Source organism: Netta rufina (genome assembly GCF_964035555.1).
Source record: "Netta rufina genome assembly, chromosome: 6".
NCBI lineage: Eukaryota > Metazoa > Chordata > Aves > Anseriformes > Anatidae > Netta > Netta rufina.
The window spans coordinates 1,300,286-1,321,115 of NC_140129.1; the positions used below are offsets into that span (position 1 = coordinate 1,300,286).

At 33.3% G+C, this 20,830-nt stretch overlaps 1 protein-coding gene across 1 annotated transcript; it reads left to right on the forward strand.

The window, feature by feature from the left end:
* Nucleotides 1–13,162: 13,162 nt before the first annotated feature.
* Nucleotides 13,163–19,411, forward strand: KCTD18 (potassium channel tetramerization domain containing 18; the record flags this gene model as incomplete). Its single annotated transcript, XM_084289391.1, is given in 4 exon segments — nucleotides 13,163–13,194; nucleotides 15,660–15,947; nucleotides 18,883–19,048; nucleotides 19,052–19,411. Coding segments are annotated over 4 exon segments (846 nt in total).
* Nucleotides 19,412–20,830: the final 1,419 nt, after the last annotated feature.

Consider the following 20,830-nt stretch of genomic DNA (forward strand, 5'->3'; position numbering starts at 1 on the left):
CTGAATTGCAAGGACAAGAAGATGCTCTTGTGAACCAAAGGGAGGATGGCAAACTGCAGCCAGATTCTTCTTTCCTGAACTGTTCAGGGTTCTTCCGCATAGGGTTTGGCACATGCACATGCCAGGCTGAGTTCAGGAGAGGTGATTAGACATTGTTCAGATAAGAGGTAACTGTTAGACTTATTTTTAAAAACAACAACCATTTCTACTTGAACAGAGCTGTCTCTCAATAAAACTCAAGTATTTCGGACTGATGCCAGAGGTAGAGCACAGCGATTTAAGGGAAGGAGAGAGTCCTGATTCCTCTGATGAGCGAGCATATTCATCCACGAGTTACTGAAGAACTATGTAACTTCAGTTGTTACATGGGATTCACCCTCTGTAGGACGTTTTAAAATGATGCTTCTTTGTTTTCAGTCTGTTCATATTTCAGTCTGACTCTACATTTTGATTTCTGTAAAATAGATGCAACTAGTGATTTTCCCCTTAAGAGGAGACAAAGGAAGAATCAGTTATGAAATTCATGTTCAGAAGACGTTACAGGCTTGCATCTTCCCACCTAGACTGTTATATTCATGTATTATAAACACTCAGTGTTGCAGAAAGTCGTATATGTGGTGAATACACTAACCCTTTATGAGCACCTCTGTGGTGGTCTTATCTTCTTTATTGATAGTTTTTACTGATATTCTGGAAAATTCTGATTCATAAACTTTAGTTTTCTTCTAAAAATATTAAAAAGCCTCTGAAAATGAACTTTCAAATCCCATAGAAACTAAAAGATTTTATGAAGTCTTGATATTTAACAATACCAAATAAAGCTTTACATGTACAAGCTTTGAATAATGCATCACCTAGTTTCAGTCCCTAGTAAGTGATGCTTTACAATATTTACTGCCGTACTTCATATTTAGTACAATGAAATATTACCTACTTCATGGGATAATCATTCCTTTTCAGTCTATTACAGTTTGCCAGGCCTCTGTCTTACAATGACATGTTTCTTGCTAAATTTCACTGAAATTATTATATACTGTTATATGTAGGATGCTGGAACCAGAACATATAAGAAAATACAAACTTATTCCTTTGAAGATACTGAATTATTTTATATGATGTATGTAAATAATATACATTTTTAAATGCAGCATAATATTAAAAGTGTATTTTCTCTTACTATTTCTCTTACAGAATGTTTTGAATTTAAGTTCACTTGCTGATTACATACCTGGTATTTTTTCAATTATGAAATGTTCATATTGTCTTCCTCTTGCACTGTACTTTCCTCAGAAAAAGAAAATACAAGTATATTACATACATATTTTCAGTTACATTGTATGTATGAGGGGAATTCTATGTAAATCCATCTAATTAGTACTGCATACATCTCCTCCCAAAGTTACAAGTTGCTTTTTTCTAGATGGTTAGAGCTAATCACACAATTTATTTACTTGATTTTGTTAAGGTACATTCAAACAGTAAGACATATCTCCTGCTTTTTTAAAGGACACGTGTTCCTGCAGAAAAAAATGAGCTATGTGAACTGCTATTGCTTTCTAACAATTAAGTCTCCAAAGGTAATTTTAAATTGTGATAAATTCCAACAATATACGAATCACAACTCCAATGGAAGTTTTGCATAAACTTGCACTCACAAAATAGTCTTCAGTAACTTCAAGATGTTGTAGGCATTTGTAAGGGATACTTGTACCAATAAGGGTTTATCAAATCAGTCTCCTTTTCCTGTTTAATTTAAATATACTGAAGTGATTAAATAAATTTTAAAACAATGAAAATCTTTCAGTGGTAAACTATAAAATCTAAAATAAATAAATAAATAAAATAAACATGAGAAAAAAACCCACAACTTTGAAGCTATAGAAAAAAGTCCAAAGTACCCTATTCTCATCAAAAATCTTAATTCCTGTGACAGGTACAGAGGTGTTTTAATCTGGAATATTATGAGCTGTTTTAACATCAATTTTTCCCATCCCAGCAAGAGCTTCTAATGTATTAACTTATCTAGAAGAAGCACATTCAGTGAAGACTCAACAGACAACGTAACAATTTACCTAGTGCCTAAAGTGAGTGACTATTTTGTAAAACAAATAACAGAACCAGATCTTAGATGATAGCAGAGTAAATGATATCCCTGTATGTAATATCAACTTGAGCAACAAAAGCTGTTGGGATGGAGAAAACAATGACACAAGAGCAGAAGCAACAGTGATATGATTTCAGAATTATTTCAAGTAATTTCTGCTCATCTTCAGGCCACTTTCTTTATCTTTTGTTATTCTGAATGTTATCTGTACTGAATGGAATTGAAGAAACTAAGGCATAAAGTCTAAGCCTTACAGTTTTATTGAAAATTATGTGAAATACTATACCAGTCCAGCTGGTAGTATCTGAGACTGTATAGAACAGCAGGACCTTCACTGAAAAAAAGAAATAAGACAATCTCCAATAATTTTTTTTTTCCAGAGGAAAAAAAGCATGTTTCTTTTTCTAGCTCTCAAACCACAGACAATAAAGACAAACCATAAAAAAATAACAAAAACAAACAAAAACAAACAATCAATCAAACAAAAAACCCCTGCATTTTGCTGCTGCATTGCCAGTAAAGTACATGAGTTGTAACAAATACTTCTTTGGATTTCTAAAAAAAATAATGACATACCTAATGATGTTGATACACAGAGAGAAGGCTAGCAAAAGCATTTCAGTTAAAAAGGAAACAATTATAAACTGTGAAGAAAATAATAATAAAAGGAAAGAATGTATAATATTGTAATTATTTCTTTAATAATATTGAATGAGGACAGAATCTATCATTCCATCCATATCTGCACCTCTTCAAAATGATTTTGCTAATGTAGTGACATACATAGTACATTTCAGAATGAAAAAGACTTGTTTGTTGAGCATTCTGAAAAAAAATTGCTGTCAAAAGCCCTAAAAATTTGAGGTAAAGATCATTTACCGCTGTCCTCTCACACACCAAGCTAATCATCTAATTGTAGAAGGTTATCAGCTCAATTCAGCAAGATCCTCACTACATAAATCCATGCTGAATACTCTCAACATCTTGAATCTTTAACATGTATGGAAATGGTTTCCATGAGGATTTTCTCCATCACTCCATCACCTACTTAGGTTCCAATGAATGCTACAATGAAATATGAAGAGTACTGTTTTTTTTTTTTTTTTTTTTTTTTTTAAAGGGTATGCAATGTATGCATTATAAATTTAAGAGTACTAGTTACTTAGAGGTATACCAGATCAGATCAAAGGTCTAACTTGTCAAAGAAATGGGCAGTCTCTCAAGGTTTTGTGGTGGTTTTACCAATAGTGAATACCCTTAGAAAAGGTGTAAAATGGCATTTCTGCTAATTCCTCATGTATTTTTCTTCTGTTAATTAGAGTGATCAATATTTAAACCCATGTAAACTAACAACATCTACTCCTATTGTAAGGAATTCTTCAGTTTAACTGTACATTGTGTGAAAAACCACTTTCTGTAATCAAAGAAGATAATTTATTTGCATCTCATTAAAAATGATCTTTGGAACCACTTTTTTCAAAGTGAACCTGAACCTTTATCCAACATAATCCATAAAAGTTGTGTAATCTGTGGGCTATAACATGTGGCTGACTGCATCTACAACTCAGATAATACCATAAAATTGTTTGTCCGATGACAATGTGTTACCAAATGCAGAAGTGATCGATGACGAACCAGAGGGGAAATAATATAAAAACCTGATAGCTGAATTATATGATGTGCTTGTAGTATTTGTCTCATTATCACACTCTCAACTGGATACTCAGCACTGCTTTGGATGTTATTTACTACTGAATTTCTACTGCAATGCTATATTCTTTCTAGTTGCCTCTAACACATATGCAGGACACTGGGTTTCTGTCTAATGTTCCTAAAAATAAGAACTCATTCAGATTTTAACGATTCTGCCAAAAAGAAAAAAAAAAACAAAACAATTATCACAAAACTACTCTTTCCATCAGTTTCAGATTTATCAAAGCTTGCGATGCTTGGCCTGATCCAACTAGCATTGAGAAATGATTCTGCTCATGGTAAATATGACAAAATCACAGTAAAATTTCCAAATGTGATTTATTTTTATTCTCATAGAAACTTACACTTTTCTTACAAGTTAGTAAGTGCTGCAAACACTTTGAACAGTTTATAAATTACAGACCAAAAAAGTAAAACACAATAATGGGGTCTAATCTGCATTTGTTTTCCTTAGTGAAGAATTCTGTGTCCTTTATATAGGGAATCCTTTCCAAGAAATCTCACTTTGGAAGGCTTTGTTTTACCTCCATCAATCAAAACCAAGTAAGCATTCTATACTACTTTTTTTTTTTTTTTTTTTTTTTTTTTAATTTCTGAAAAAAAAGTACCCATTTTAGAAGTACTGTTCATAAAGGCAATTCTCCTGTCTTCTTCAAATGATTTTTGATTTACTTTTAAAACTTCTTCTATTTTTTACTTTATAAACCGGGAAATGCAGAAATTGCGTATCTGTAAACGGATCCCCACGCCTTAATTTGCTGTAAACAAAAGAAATAGAAAACACCATATAAAAATCACCAAAAAAATATATGCAATTATAATAACAATTCCAAATTGTAAATAATCTCATGGAAAAATTAATACACTAAAGAAATTAAATATCTAGAAAACAAATACTATTTTTCAAAATAATGCTAAAAGTCTTGGTCTTGTTATGTGTCATGTGTATCATAAAAACATGCATTCTCATAACTCCTAGAAGACAAACCAAATACGTAGTAGTATCTACATGGGAGAGAACACTTAAAAATAAAATATACGTAGGGGACAAATCTAAAATCCCAAGTGAAATCCGTTGTTTTTTTCCCTGTTATTGTTTCATTGCCTCTTTCCAGAAATACAAAACCTTATCATTGTGAGATCTAACAGGTGAATGTGTCAATGGCATAACATCACACCATCTTTTTAGCATCCAATTAAAATTAGTAAAAGAAAAATCCAACTCTTATCCCTTTGCCTTTGTTTTGCTAACTTTATGGAAAAAGTATTTCTGAAAAAAAAAAAAAAGTAGTAAAAAGGAAATTCAATTCTTTGCTTTTAGTTACTATTTGTCCTCGATCTCACTGTTTCAATTGTTTACTTACTTATGGAAATAAATAAAATATTTTTTGCGTGTAAGAAAACACTGATATTTTTTTTTTCAGATGGTGGGTTTATTTTCTTCTCCCAGTTTCACCAGCATATTCCTTTTGCACCCTGGTAAAATAAATTACTATAATCCTTTCACTCTCAAGACCATGATGGGGAAATCTTGATACTGTTTTTAGCTAGTGAATATGCAATCTACTAATACATACAACATAGCATAATTATTCTTTAAAGTAATATTTATATATATATATATTTAAACCTGGTGCCAAAAAGCTTTCTGAATATTTTCAGAACTTATTTTCAACTTAATGTTCCATCAGTACTTAAGTCTATTTACATAACCGCAAATATATGAATTTTCTTAATGGAAGTTTGACTCTGAAATCCTCTTGTAAGTTTCAATTAATATTATATAATCTATGGCATATCTTTTCAAAATCTTGGAAATATTGTGCCACTAAATTCAGTAAGAACACTGATATAGGTATCTAACTATCAAATTATAATATTTTAAACTCAAATGATTTCTTACATTAGATATAACTATATATGTACCATCAGATATAGCTATATTCTTACTTAGTTAAAGAAAAATAAATGAATAACATAATATTAGTACACACATTATCTTCCACTTAACAATGCTACAAGGACTTTATTATGTCAGAAGTTTATATTTAAGATTTACAGTTATTCACCTTTAAATGGGTTTATGTCATGATAAACATTAAGAATTCATCATCATTCACTACTAGAATAAAATGTTAAATAATAAGCTAGATATATTGCTGTCTCTAGCACCTGAAAACCCTGACACACTAACAGGAAACATTTTACATCTACACTGTAGTATCTGTCCACTCCAGTTTGGAAACAATATTTTTTAAAAAATATTTTTTTGTGTGTTTTAATAGTAAATGTTTATTAAGTTATGTTCTAGAAGTAAATACAACCTCTGCTCTAATATACAGATACTTGCCATCTTAGACCGGGCTCTTTGTAGCAAATGTTGGGTCTTCCTCCTCTAGCTGGTGCTGCTGAATTTTCTTCTAAAACTTTAGGGCATGTAGGTAAAGAAGCATGAGAACATACACTAGTATTTGTCAGATCTTGAAAAGCTGTTCTCCCTGTGAATATAGCAGTTTATGTTTCATTTCAAATATTTTCTGAATCATTAAGTAAATTTTCAATTCATTATTTTTTTGTTTTTATTTCTTAATTCAGGTATTTTGGTCACTGTTCTTCCTCTGAAAATGTTCTGCAAGGAATGGTACATGACCGAAGGAAAGGGAACTACAATAGCTTTCAATTTATCCTAGTTTGGAGCTGTTTGAGGTCTACCATGGCTCTTGGGACAGAATCAAGAGACAGACTCAAATCCCAGAAACACTGTAATATGCAGCTGGCTGCTTAAGACTCCACAAAGTTGTTAAAGTAAAATTGCACACATCTCAAGGCTTTAATGCAGGTGGAGGGAGTATTATGTATAACCTGAAGATCAACCTGAACAAGGGTAATCTATGGGTGACTAAATTTTTCAATTTTGTTCCTGCTCTATGAACATGTATGCAAAATGAGCACAGCAAGGTGATTAAGTGAGGATCCTTATTGTCAAAACTATATACTACAGAATTATTTACAATGCCTTGTATTTTGAATCACAACACGTCAAAGAGGAATACTCTATTAAGAAGTAACCAGCCTTGGTGGAAGAAGCACTATTTGTGTCAATTTTGTGTAATATTTTAAGATCAGCTCAGAATGCCAGACTAAACATCAATACTCAATTTGGAGACAAATATTTAGATAACTTGGGAGAAATATTGAAGTTATTAAATTAGTCCATGTATCAAAAAATTCTAAACTATTCATAGTTCACAATCTGAGAAGCACCAAGATTTAATGCAGACATCAATCCAAGATAAAATAAATACAGCCTTAATCTGTATGCCTTAAAAGTTCTCCCAAGAGCATACATTCTCCACTAATACAGATCAAATATTAAATTTACAGCATCCAGATGAGGACATATTGGATGCAGCTTTCAACGGGACTGAAATGAAAGCTTTCTTATTTTTACTTCTTGAGTTTGAAGTCTTTACTCACCTTAAATTCTGGTGCAGAAAACGCATGCTATTGATCACACGAAGGAAATTCAAACACACACCAGTAGTTATGACTTTTCTGTTGTACTTATCTTAAGACTAGTAAATTATACCACTGAATATATATATACCTGCTAAAAATTGAAGATTTTATTTTGTATAATAGCAACTGAATATCTTGTACATTGTAGCACACAAACTGAACTGATAGCCACGCAAATACCACTGAATTACCATTATCCTGTAGACGAATTCTTTGCTGAGATCAAGTGAAATATATTAGTGGATAAGACCAACCATTTTATAATTTTTTTTTTTTTTTTGAAATATACTAATTAGAGACACAAAAATCAAAGGTTCTTAATTGGATTTCTGCTAACTTTTCTCCTAAGTATATGAGACATATTAAAGTTACTTGGGCTGCTTGCAGGAAGTTACTCCTGTTTTATGAAAGCAAAAAGAAAAACATTGTACTTTGAAGGAATTAAGTTGATTAAGGAAGTTCATGTAGTTTAAAGGAGAGGGATCTCCAGCCATTAAACACATCTTGAGTTTGGCTGCCTCAAATCAATCTTGATGTGGACTAGTTTTAAATAGGAAGTAAAATGTTATTCCAAGCTTTTCCTAAAACTAAAGGTTAGAGATCATTTCAGTTTCTTTATGACCAGAAGAATTTTGAGACATATATGAGTATAAATTATTTAGGTAAGCTGGATGGCTTTGAGTGTGAATATTCATGTTGACATATACATAACTGTACAAAGACCTTTGTTACAGGAAACTTTTAAGGTATATTTTTTAAGTACAGCACAGTAGTGCTGCAGAAGAGCTGGCATCAGAATTGATGGCTTTTCCTTGCTTTCTTTTAATTCGAGATGTGGTCTTGTATGTAGGATGAAGAATGAATACGTTTTTCAGTTCTGCTTAAGTGGACAAAGATCAAACGATTAGCTTGCTTCATTTTATGACAGTAGTCTTTGATACTACTGATCACAAGGATGTACTAATCCAATATTAAAGCTAATAAAAATACGTGATCTTTTTCTACGTTCCAAATAAATTTAATACGAGAAACTGTAACTGCAGAATAGCAGCAGTAATAACTTGCACAGTGTTCTAATTCTGCCAGTACTCCTGTTCTACGGTCATGTAAAATAAGAGTTTTTTTTTCAGCCAGTATTCTAGGGTTCAAATGAAGCAAAAGCAAGATTTGCTTAATGGCTTGGGATTCCATTTATTTATTTGAGCTAGGAAACTGGCTATGTGGTAGCACATTCTTAGGGACAGTGAAATAAACAGGAACTTGTTGAGAGGAAAAAATAGTTTATAAAATAGAGCCTTCATACTAGGAAACTTCCAAGCTACATTTTAAAGCATATTTAAACTCCAGAATAGTCACACATTCCTATAGCTCCTTTACAGTACTTTCATGTACAACAAGAGAACCTAACTTATCTTTCAGACCACACTGAAGTGTTTCTTTTTTTTTTTTTCCTTCAACTAAATACATCTTATTCAAAATAAATAAGTAGGCTGTCACACAAAAGTTTGCTCATAGGTAGATTCTAGAGAAAACCTGCTCCAAGCTTTTTTTTTTTTTTCTTTGTAAAGATCTCAAAATTTGTGTAGATTTGCAATATTTTTAAAGAAACACATATGAAACCTGTAAGTCCAGTTAATGAAAACAGCTCTTGCATCTGTTCTCCATTTATGACGGTAACAATGTTCACTCTTACTTCCCCTTATATGAAAATAACAAGTTATTTTATCTTTTTACCCCTACCTTTCTGAATCCTACCACATTCTCTTGCAAAATGAATACAGGCTCCAAATATAACTGCTCCTCAAGAATGCAGACTAACTTATCTGTATGACAAAATGCTATCTTGGAACATATTACAGTATATTATAGGAATATTAGTTACCACAGTTTTAAAGCCTATTTTGATTGATAAATGAATCATTTTAGTGATTTTCAGCTTTCCCTTTTTCACTCCTGTTTTATCCACTGTAATCAAGAAATAAGAATAGGATAGTATTGAGAAGGTATCTTACCACAATTCCAGACAGAAACTAATTCAAAATGCCACTTTTTTTCCCTCCTTCATGTACTTACCATGACCAGGTGCAGGAGTCTTTTCAAAAGTCTCTGTAGAAATATGATCCAACTTTTGCTCTGCTTTTCCAACATCCAGTGCTTTATCTTGATTATTTTTCCCCCAGATTTCAGAGTTTCTCAGCATGCAGAGGTTGACGGAAGAATGGAATTTAGGGTTATCAAGAGCTTGGAGCTCCAAATTGGAAAGATCTTCCTGGAAAAGGCTACCTGTATTTAATGACATATTCTTAGAAAAATCTACAGGTATGAAATTCAAATATTCTGATTTTTCAACTGTAGGCTTTAATTTGCTCATAAAGGAATCTATCTTATGCGGGACTTCATGGTCATCCAAAATGTTCAGCTGTCCCTGATCAGTACGCCTGAAATAATTTTTTTCTGGTCTGGTCTCCATAACACCAGAAGTAAAGCTCCCTTTGTTCTTTACTTGATTTTCAGAAGAATTACTAGTGTTAGGGGTTTTGCATGTCATTGATGAGGAATCTACCCCCTTTAATGCATTAACATTGCCATCAACTTGTTGTGTAGAGGCGTTAGCCTGTGGTATATTCATAGCTACACCATTCTGAGTAATTAAAGCTACCTGAGATTGGTGAGTTTCAGTTATTTTATTTCCATGAGCAGCCTGTGTGCACAATGTATCCTTGTTTTTTAATTCTTCACTTTTGCAAAGCGAGAACTGTGTAAGGTCTTTTGTTGGCATTATATATGCTTTACGGCCAGCCTTTGCCAATGTACGTTTTAATCTGCCTGGTGAAAAATTACTACTGTTACTGTGTGCTTTCTCAGTAATTTTATGAACACTATTATTTTCTCTTTGTCTGTTACTACCTTTTTTATTGCATTTACTCTTTATAGTATTCTTCTTGTCTTGTTTTTTCTTTCTGTCATCTTGGCACCTCTCTGTTTGAGACATTTTTGAACCATATTCTCCATACTGCCCATTTTCCACTCCACAGCATTTTGCTGTGATTATTTTAGATGGGTTTTGAAGGGGTTTCCTGTTTATTTGTGGTCTGATATGCTTTGCATTTTCACTTGGAAATTCCTGCTGTAAAGGTAGTACATTAGAGGTGTTATCCTGAAACAGTAAACTTTCAGCACAATAAACTTGAGAAGAGATCTTGCTATTAGATGAATCTGAGTCTGCTTTTATTTTGGTTTCCAATTCTTCATATGTTTCTGAGAAAGTTTCTTTATTTTTCTCTTGTTCTTGTTTTCTTGGATGTGATAGTTTAATTATGCATGTCCTTCTAGTATCTCTAGTTTTACTTGGACAATTTTGTGCTTCATAATAGTCATTAGTATTCGGCAAATTCTGCTTCTGTAAAGATTTCTTCGTAGGTTGCTGTTCTGTCTGACTTTGGAATAGCTGCGTTTGTGACTCAGTAGTTTTTGAAACTTTGCTCTTGTCAGCCCTGGTGTGCCTTTCTTCTGCATACAAATCTGAACTGACTTCAGTCTTGCTTTTCATTTTCTCTTTATCATTTTTAGAATATTTTACTCTTCTGAAATTTCCCAATATTTTATCAGAATTGGCATTATTGTTTTTATTTTGATGTAGCTTATCTTTGTCTTTTGATGTAACTGTGAGCAGCTCACCTGCATCACTGGCAGTCAACTCCATATCAGCATCATATATGGTTTCTTCAGGTTTAGTCTTGTCAATAAGCAACATTGACTTAAACTCTATTTTACCTTCACTGTTAAATTCAAGAGGTGAAGGAATAATGTGAGACAAGCCACTTGAACTTCCCTGCAAATTCATGTAATTGGTTTTGCTGCTGCTACCGTGATGATGCATATCTGAGATACATTTTTTATCAAACTCATTTATATTAGGTTGAGGTTTTGACCTATAAAGTGCTTCACAGTTCCTTCTTTCAGGCACATTTCCACAGAATGGCAATGAAATATTTTTTTGTTTTATAAGCTCCTCAGACTGTCTCAGAGATTGAGTATTATTGATATGAGTCAGGAATGCACTATTGCAGTATAGTTCTCCATGTAAATGATTTTCTGCAAAGAAGAACAGAAATTTCAGCAGCTTGGGGAAAAAAGGAATATATTTGTCAGAATAAGATAAAAGCATGGAAAATGACAAACTGCATTTTTCTACTGAATACACACATTCTGTGGTTGGTCCTTAAAAATTCAGTTAATTACAGCTAGGTTCCCATTTTACCAGACTTGGAATTTTGAAGTTAGGTATAAATAAAAATGTACTTGTTTTCTATGAGTGCTGCAGTTATTATTTCATTATCTTATCAAAACTTTATCCTGTTCACATTAATTTTGTTATAGCTTGGACTAGACAATCTTAGAGGTCTACTCCATCCTAAATGATTCTATGATTCTATGAATTTAATCTGTGTTATTCTACAAGAGATTGTCAGGACACCTCTATTTATGGATGAGCATTCTATTTTGATTAATTTTTGATAGTTCAGGAATCTTACTCTATCTTCTGTATCATACATCAAGTTATGAACTATTAAATACTAATTCTCAGCTGGGTCTAAAAATAATAATATTAAATTATCTGTAAAGAAAATATATCTTACCTTCTAAAACTATATTTTTGTCATTGTTTGTTTCCACCTTGTCTACTTCATTTATCTTTTGATTATTTTTACCAGAAGGCAATGATAATGCAAACTTGACTTGATCTGAATGCATGTCCTTTGACAAAGTAGTGGTACTTTTAGAAGATTTTGTTATTGCATACACAGAAGGGCTACCCTGCTGTTTTCCAGTAGATGCTGTGAGTAAAGGAAGCTTCACAGGCAATTCTACAGATCTGAAAAGAGGGAATTTTACTGTGAAGATTTCATGTTGTATGCTATAACATTCAACTGTTTAAAGCAGTCCTTTAGTTATGTATAGAAGCAGAAAACAAGAACTCAAGCATGAAATGCACTTTACTTCTGGTACTATCCAAGGGGCAAATGTATTTTTTATGATACAGAATCCATTTTGTGCTGGTGAGATCCCATGAAGAAGCAAATTATTCAAACACAGGTTTGCATACCACTATCTTCCCTAAACATTCTATGTTGCAAATAGTAATTTCTGAATTAGACAAAATTATTTCTCACTACCTCAAAAATATCTAGAAAGATACATATATAATACATACAAAGATTAATTGTAAAAACGTAAAAATAAAAACCTACAGACACCTCACAGCTGCCATATTGAATACAACTTACCTAGCTGACTGAGACATACTCTTCAACTGGTCATCAGTACAGTTACTTGGACCATCTGTCAGAGCAAGAAAACTCTGAAAATTCTTTCAAAAGAAAAGCAGTGAGGATGTAGAAACAGCTAAATATTCTCTTATGTATTATTAGAAATATCCACGGGAAAAATATAAATTAATAGGCAAAAAACAGAAGTACTGCTGAAAGGTGCATGATATTCACTGCTTCCCTGATTATAACTTTTGCAGATAAGACATTTGTATAAAAATATGCATAACATATTTCTTCAAGCACACACAACAGCTCTAAAGAAAAAAAAATGTAGTAAAACTTGTCAAAATCTTCATCCTACTCACACCCCGAAACAATGTATAGATTTTGTTCATACAGATACAATTAATGCAACAAAGTGCATTAGGTATATAGATGCACCCAGCAATGCTAATACTATGCAACTTTTTAGAACAAATCATAAAAAACATAGTTTGTTAATACCAGACAGCCATACTAAAACAGAAGATAATCACTTAACTGTAATTTTGCCATGACACAAGGACTGACACAGTCTGTTTTCTGGTAAGGTTTCCACTTTCAAGGTTTTTATTACACTAACATAGTTCATTCCAACATTCAGCAAGGAAGACAAGTAGCTCCTTGAAGAATGCCACCTACTGAAATACTATGCAACATGGTGGTTTTTTTTTTTTTAAGTTACGTGACTGCATCAGGTCTGATACATAGCTTTTAGATTCTTTGTAAACAAGATTAAATCCTAAATTTTTAGTGCCTGCAACAGTAAAACACCATTGATTTAACTGGAACATTGCTGCACCCCAAACCAAACAACAGGGGTAGATGTTTTAAAATGCATCTAATTCCAACATAGCAGACATTTAGACACTTCGAAAATATTATCCTGGAAAAATTGTTTAAAAAATACCTTACCTCAGGAAGACTGCTTATTTCTATTGCAGCTAAAAGGTTATCATTCAAAAATGCTTCTATTTCTACAAGAGTTTTATTCTGCATACAAAAAGAAAAAGTAATTTAAAGAAAACATCTTAAACATATTCCTTTCTTAGAGAAAAGATATAAGGGTAAATACATATGCCGTAATTTTCAAGCTCATTTAAGGGCTAAAACTAATTTTCAATAGCTTTAAATACAAAAGTGAAGCTGACACTATAATAGCTAAGGACAAAGATATACCGACTGACAAAATAGTACAAAAATTAGAGAAAAATCAAACACAAACAATGAATTGCTATGAGATGACACAACTTCATAAATGTAAATGTTTCAAATCACCATTTTAAGGAGCAATATGTTTCCAAAAAGGATGAAAGCTTGGTTTAGCTGATCTATCATTAAATATTATTTGTAGTTTACCAAACAGCTTAGTTTCCGATGAAGCAAGGTATTATAAAGCTGCAGCTTTTCTACTTCCTTCTGAAGAAAAAGCTTCTCCTTCTTCAGTTTCCGAGAACTTTCTCTCTCCACACTCAAAGCCAGAGCTAATGCTTTATTATTTTGTTTTAAAGATACTTTAAACATTGATGAGTTATCTATATTAGAAAAAAAATCAGGTAATTTCATTTTCAACAGCTTCAGTTCCAGACCCTCTTTTTATGTACTATAGAATAATACTTAGAATAATTACTATAGAATAATATTTTTATCTATATATTTTGACACAACAGTAAAAAAAAGAAAGGATTTTAAAATGGATAGTTTTTCCGGCATGACAACATTTCCAGCTTTCTAAAAAAATATATAAAATTTTACAATTAAAAAGTTCAAACATTTTGAGCAAAAACTTGTTTCAGCAAGAAAAAAAGCTTTAAGTTAAAAATACACCACCTGCTGTCCTAATGAAAACCTGCTTACTCATGTCTGTTACTGAACCTTTTAAGAACTTTTTTTCCAGTGATGCAGCGTATTACCAAGATGAACATTTTGTCTCATGTTCATAGTATACACAGAGTTAGCTTTAACTCTGAAGTAAGACAGAGATAAGCCTGGCCATACTGTTTTACAGTACCAAAAGGAGAAAGGTTAGCTTGAAGTCTGCTACAGCTACTTTTATTCATTGTCTTATGCTATTACTTCTGTGACCTGTAACCCAACAATCACAATTAGTATTTATAGTATTCCTTGATTCTATAAGTGCCTCAATGAAGAATTTTATATAAATCCTATTTTGCAAATAGGAATTTTATGTACTATACTATTTCAACTATGCAAGGTCATTGATCTTACTCTTTTTGGCACCACAGTTTTTAGATGTCCGAGATAAATAGGACATGGATGTTAGAAATGCACTTGAGTGTGTTCTTTACAAAATGCTAGCACACCAAAGAGCAAACACTGAAAATATTCAGAGAATTAGATAAATAATCAACATACAATCACGTGTTTTAACCTTCAGACTCTCCTTAAATCCTCAACATACATTTTTAGCAGCAGTGATTCAGCAAATCATGTTAAATACAATTACTATTACTTTTGAAGTCATACACTTTAAATATAGTAAAATGGCTTCAGTTTTATTTTAACAAGACTTACTTAATAATTTAGTTTTGATTTTAGATGCCAAAGAAGCATTCAGTTTTGCAGTTTGTGATGTTCTATCCCTCTTCATACACCCTTTAACAGCATCTGAAGTGGTAGATAACTTAGCAGTTGCTTGTTTATCCATCATAAAGATCAACCTGCAAGTTGTCAAGAGGAACCCCCAAATGATACGTGATACTATTTAAATAGTAAGTTGCGTTATCTCTTATCAGGATTTATTATCTATAAAGTTGAGGAAAAATCACCTCAGTCTTCACTTATTCAAACAAGTTAATGATTTGTTCCACAAGATCTAAGTCACATTATCACAGTGGCAAAAAATCGAACTAACAAATATGACAACTTAAAAGGATGACAGATTTTTGCTTTTGTCCATTCCCTCAAGTTAAAAAAAAAAAAAAAAGTTCCACCACTTGACAATCACCACTGCCAGGAAAAATTTTAAGCACAACCTTTTAAACAAACAGCATCAGAAAAACTACACATATAAGTACACAGCAAGAGAGACCGATCCGCGGGCCAGAAGACCCCGCAAACCGCTTCCAACAGGAGGCCGCCTCTCGGGGCTCCCTCGTCCTCGCCGCTGAGGGGCTGCGCGCCCGCTCCCGCCTCGCCTCGCCTCAGGGGTCGCCAACGGCTGCGCGAGCCCCCGTTGGCGGACAGCCGTTTGGCCGAGCCGCTCGCGCCCCTCAACCGCCACGGAGTGTAAACGGCCCCGTCTGGAAGCAGCGGGACGGCGGCCTGCAGGCTGACCCGTGCTCAGTCTTACCCCCTATCCCCTGAATGCTATAGTTATTTAGAATGGAATCATTGAATGACAGCCGAATAAAACTATACACGGAAGTAAGAGCAGGTGGCAAACTTACCGACCAAAAAGTTGTCGTATATACATTGTAACATTGAGAATAATTAAGGTTCTGTGATCCAGTAATTATTACGAAAAAGATTATCATGTGCTAACATTACCATGTGCTATGAAGTAAATCAAATCAATCAAACAATAAGTATCAGTAGCATTATAGAAAAACAAAACAAAACACTTATATAACTTTAAGAACAGAAAGACAATTACATTAATATAATTTACTTCCTTTTGCTTTCCAGAAGGTATTGTTTTCCTGTGGATCCAGTCATGACATTTCATTCCTTCAGTTGCACCATAGTCCCAACTCCTAAAGAAGCAATCACTAATGTGATTGCAGTTGATATTTATGTCAGAATTGCTGACAATAAACTTAAATTAAAACATCAAAAGTTGTGATTCCACCTGTGGTCATACTTTCCTTTGAACTTTGCTGAACTCCCACACTGTAACATGTCACATTTAAAAATCTCCAGTTTATTGCCAGCTGCTCAAAATGGGGAAGAGCCTGAAACTGCCACGTTTCACAGCCTAAATACCTTAAATAAATATTAAGAGCAGAAGTATCTACGCATCCACCTCTGAGAAAGATCTTAGTAGAGCTGAGTCTAGTAACTTAAATTACTTTGCAACTTGATAATGATGGATACATTTAAGCTGCAGTTGCTATGTATGAACCATTCCCAGTGAGTATGGGACAACACACATTATGTCCTTTCTAAAGATACAGTTCAAACAGACACCATTATTCCACAGAAATAATCTATTATATATATTTCCACTTATTTTAGAGGAAGTCTAACATCCAGCAATTATCAGTCTGTATCACAATTCAGTGTCAAGATGTAACTTGTGTGCTTACTAATTAATTAGGCACCAAATATTAAAGAACATAATTTCCTTCATCTTTCTGGTAAGGACCTACAGGCCAGAAATTCAAGCACCTGTTCTGACCTGGCTTCTGGGTACTTCTGTAGCAAAGTCATGTTCAAAGAGCACATAGGATCCTTGGCCCCAGCATAGTATTTTCTTCCTTTGCTGCACCTGTTACATGCTGAGTTGCTAAGAAAAAGGAAATGTGAAATATTTACTGTAGCTTTAACTGACATTCAAATAAAATCAGAATTAAACAAAAAGAATCAAATTCTAAGTAGAAGGAAATCTGAGTAACACAATTTCAAACAAAATTTATTATATTCCTACTACAACTAGATGCAACATGACTTAGACGCTTCTTTGCTTTAAAGCCATTCACTTGTGACTAGAGGAAAGTCTGAATTACGAGACCATGGCCCTAAATAACTTAAACTGCAGTAACATATACATATTTTGGTATTCTTAAAATCAAACTGTAGTAATAGACCAGACTATTTTAACATAGCTAACTGCACAGTGGGAAATGTAGTTGTTCTGCAATTATTTGTTATGCATTCTTTAATTTGATCCTTTGGTAAATAAACTTGTGGTTGAAATTTTAAATGCTTTAAATATGGTGGTGAAACACTTCTAAAATAAAATATTGAATAATAATTTAAAAATGGACTATGCAGGATAAATATCAGTATGAATTGCTGATATATAACTGAGTATATTTGCTAGGTAAACAGATAAACTATTTAAATACAATATGGGCACATTTCTTATGGAGTGTAAAGTTAACTGCATTCTTGCTAAGCTCCAGGTACCAATTAGAATATATTATTAACTTTCTAGGTTCTGTTACCTCTAATTGTATTTTCTACACAGTCAGGTCATACTTTCCAGAAAGTTTGTGGAACCTCTGAGTTTGTCACTGTTAAATTTTGTACAGTTACTAGTTATTTAGCATTTGTATCCATAATTGTGAAATGTGTTCATCTGATTCGTGTTGATATGAAGCAACGCTATGGCCGCATGATGAAATGTGACCTTCTGTCTTACATACCCTTGTATAACCACAAGTCTAAGAAAAACAGAGTGGTTAATGTGTATAGTTCTTACCTTAGAGCTCTGAAGAAAACCTCCTTAGTCTCATTATAAGCACTAAGTTATTTGCAGGCTTTCTGTTTGAACAAGGTCACCATATACCACTTTTATAAGAAACATTACTCTTTCATACTGTTTACTTTTTGGGTAAGAATTCCTGTAGTATTTCAGAGATCTTTTAAAATCCAAAATACAAGTACCTCAAAGAATATTAGTGCTATTGTAGTATACCTTACTCTGTTCTTTAATGGCCTTCACAGTTTCTTAACAATTGCTTTCTACTTATGCCAGTTAGAGTTGTCGTGAGACTCCATAGGTTTTCTTATGTAGCTTTTCTTATAATTTTCTCTTGAAAGATTGATTATTCATAATTTACATTGGAAAGAGAGGGAGGAGGAAGAAAGAAGGGGTGTCTTTCTTCTTTTCTCAAATTACATAGCATAGAACTCTAAATCTACAGTTCTTGTGCAGTTGGCTCTGAATTTTTTTTTGTAGATATTTTAAAACTTATCAGATTAATGTCTAGTGAATTTCCTATCAGATAGAAACTGTACTTTATTGTAATATTTTCCTTCAGTAACTACTGCTTTCTTTCTCATTTATTTTCACTTAGCAGTTTGTGTACCGTATCTTTTACCATTTTTAATGTGTCGTATTACACAGGTAGAAATTAGTGCTGGTACTAGTGACACAAAGGCAAGCTTGACTACAGTGATGAACAGCTGAGAACCATAAATGATACTGTAACAAGCAAAAATGAATATAACTTCAGATTTGAACATTGTCTATTTTGTAATGATGTTACAAGAATAACAACTAAAATATATAGTTTGTTTCTTCAATTTAAGTCCTTTGTTTTACAGATGGCTAATTGACTTCACTAAAGAGGAAAACTATTTACCATGTAAAGTGGGTCCCAAGCCAATTAGATTCTCAGGTCCTTCAACAAGTACACACATCAAAGTTAAGAATTCAGCTTCATTAAAGGTAGCTGCTTGCAATGCTTCACATTCTGCAGTAACTCTTAAATGACCCAATAGTGAAAGTTTGATGCTGCACAAAGTAGCTTCTGAAACTGAATCTACAACATGCACATCAGAGCCCAGCAATTCCCAGTTGCCCTGTGAAAGGCAGAGTGCTGATTATGGAACACCATGTCAAATGACTTTGAAGATCACAGTGCCTAGAAAGCCTGTAAGCAGCCGTGTAGTAAAGCTGAAGTGCACTCCACTTTTTCTTGCAACACCATCTCAGTCATTGTCTTCTGTGTCCAGTAAAACAAGTGAACAGGACAATGCTGCTATTGGAATTCCTACTACTTCTATGGTACTAAACAAGAAAGAACCAGCTGTATTAGCAGAGAATATTAAGAGTGATAAAATGGATGGATAATGTTTGACTCAGCCCAATAGGCTGGACAGCTTGGCATCATCTAGTCAAAGAAGAGCTCATCATCTCATGTTGTCATGTATTCAAAGATTTGGTAGAAAATCATGGTGAAAAAGTTAATCAAGGGCATAGAGAGAAATGGCTTTACATGAGCAGTGAATTGTATTTTCTGCTTTATGTCAAATTATTTTTTAGAAGTTGGGAGGAAGAAACATAGGCTAAGAAACACACAGCATGTGATGTTTAATATTATGGTATCTCACATTTGTATTTCTGTCAGGTTGTACTAGTACAACTGACTTTTTTTTAAAAGGGAGTATGTGCAAGGCATAAAAGATGACCTCTTTATTAACTTTAACTACAGGTAACATTAACTAGAGATAATTTCCTTAATCCATACATTTGACTTGGGTGAAAAGTAGATAACCATGAGTACCAGTTACTAGATACAATTTTGTCACTAGTATGCAAGATACTGAGTACTGCGAAGATTTATTTTTTAAGTTGAATGCACAATTACTGGTACTTTTTGTGAGGGTAAGTCACCATTTTATTATTAAGAGCAATTAGAGGGACCCTCTTTGCTTGTACCCAGTGAGAAAATTCATAAATACAGTGAAGGAAGAGCATGGCTAGGGAGCAATAAGGCAGTTTTTCCATAGACCTGAAAACTACACGTACTACTTTCCTACAGGGATGTCATCTGCTACTGGTTCAAGGCTGCTGCAGGCAGTGGTGCAGCCATTGTGTTCTATATTACACTGCTGTTGGATATATTTTTGACAATTGCAGGGAAACTTACAGGGCTGAGTTGCAGCTTGTGTTCCTTTGTTCTTTTAAATGAGCAGGGGACAATCTCAATTTCTGTGCAGCAAAGCAGTATTAACAGATGTGCTCTGGTTTGAAGAAAGATAGAAGAATCCTTCCTTCCTCCCGAGCAGGATGAAGAAGATGCTGGTTTCTTGTCCTCACTGGTACTAGGGTCAATTTTGACCAATGATACTGAAGTGAAGAGCTGCTGTATGTTTCACTCAGCAAAGGAAAGCTGAATTTATCTCACTTCTTTTTAAAAAGTCCTTCTGGTTGTTTAAACCAACACTGTTTAAATTTTCCAAACTTGCCTTGTTTTTTGTCCTTGTTTGTTACGGTTGGGTTTTTGTTGTTGGTACTGCTGTTGAAACACAGTAAATACAGCTGGCCTTAAGCGTTAAGAAGTCCTATCACATTGCCTAAATGAAATGTTCTTAAAATTCCTGAGACTATTAGAATTGTGGGAGGGTTATTTAAGTGTTTTATTTTTACAGTCATTTAGAATAAATCACAGTTCCAGGCTTTTCATCATAACCATAAGGACTTGAAATTTCATTTGCAAAAGTAAAAAAGAAAAATAAACTCTTATATACTAACAATTTTAAGGAGACA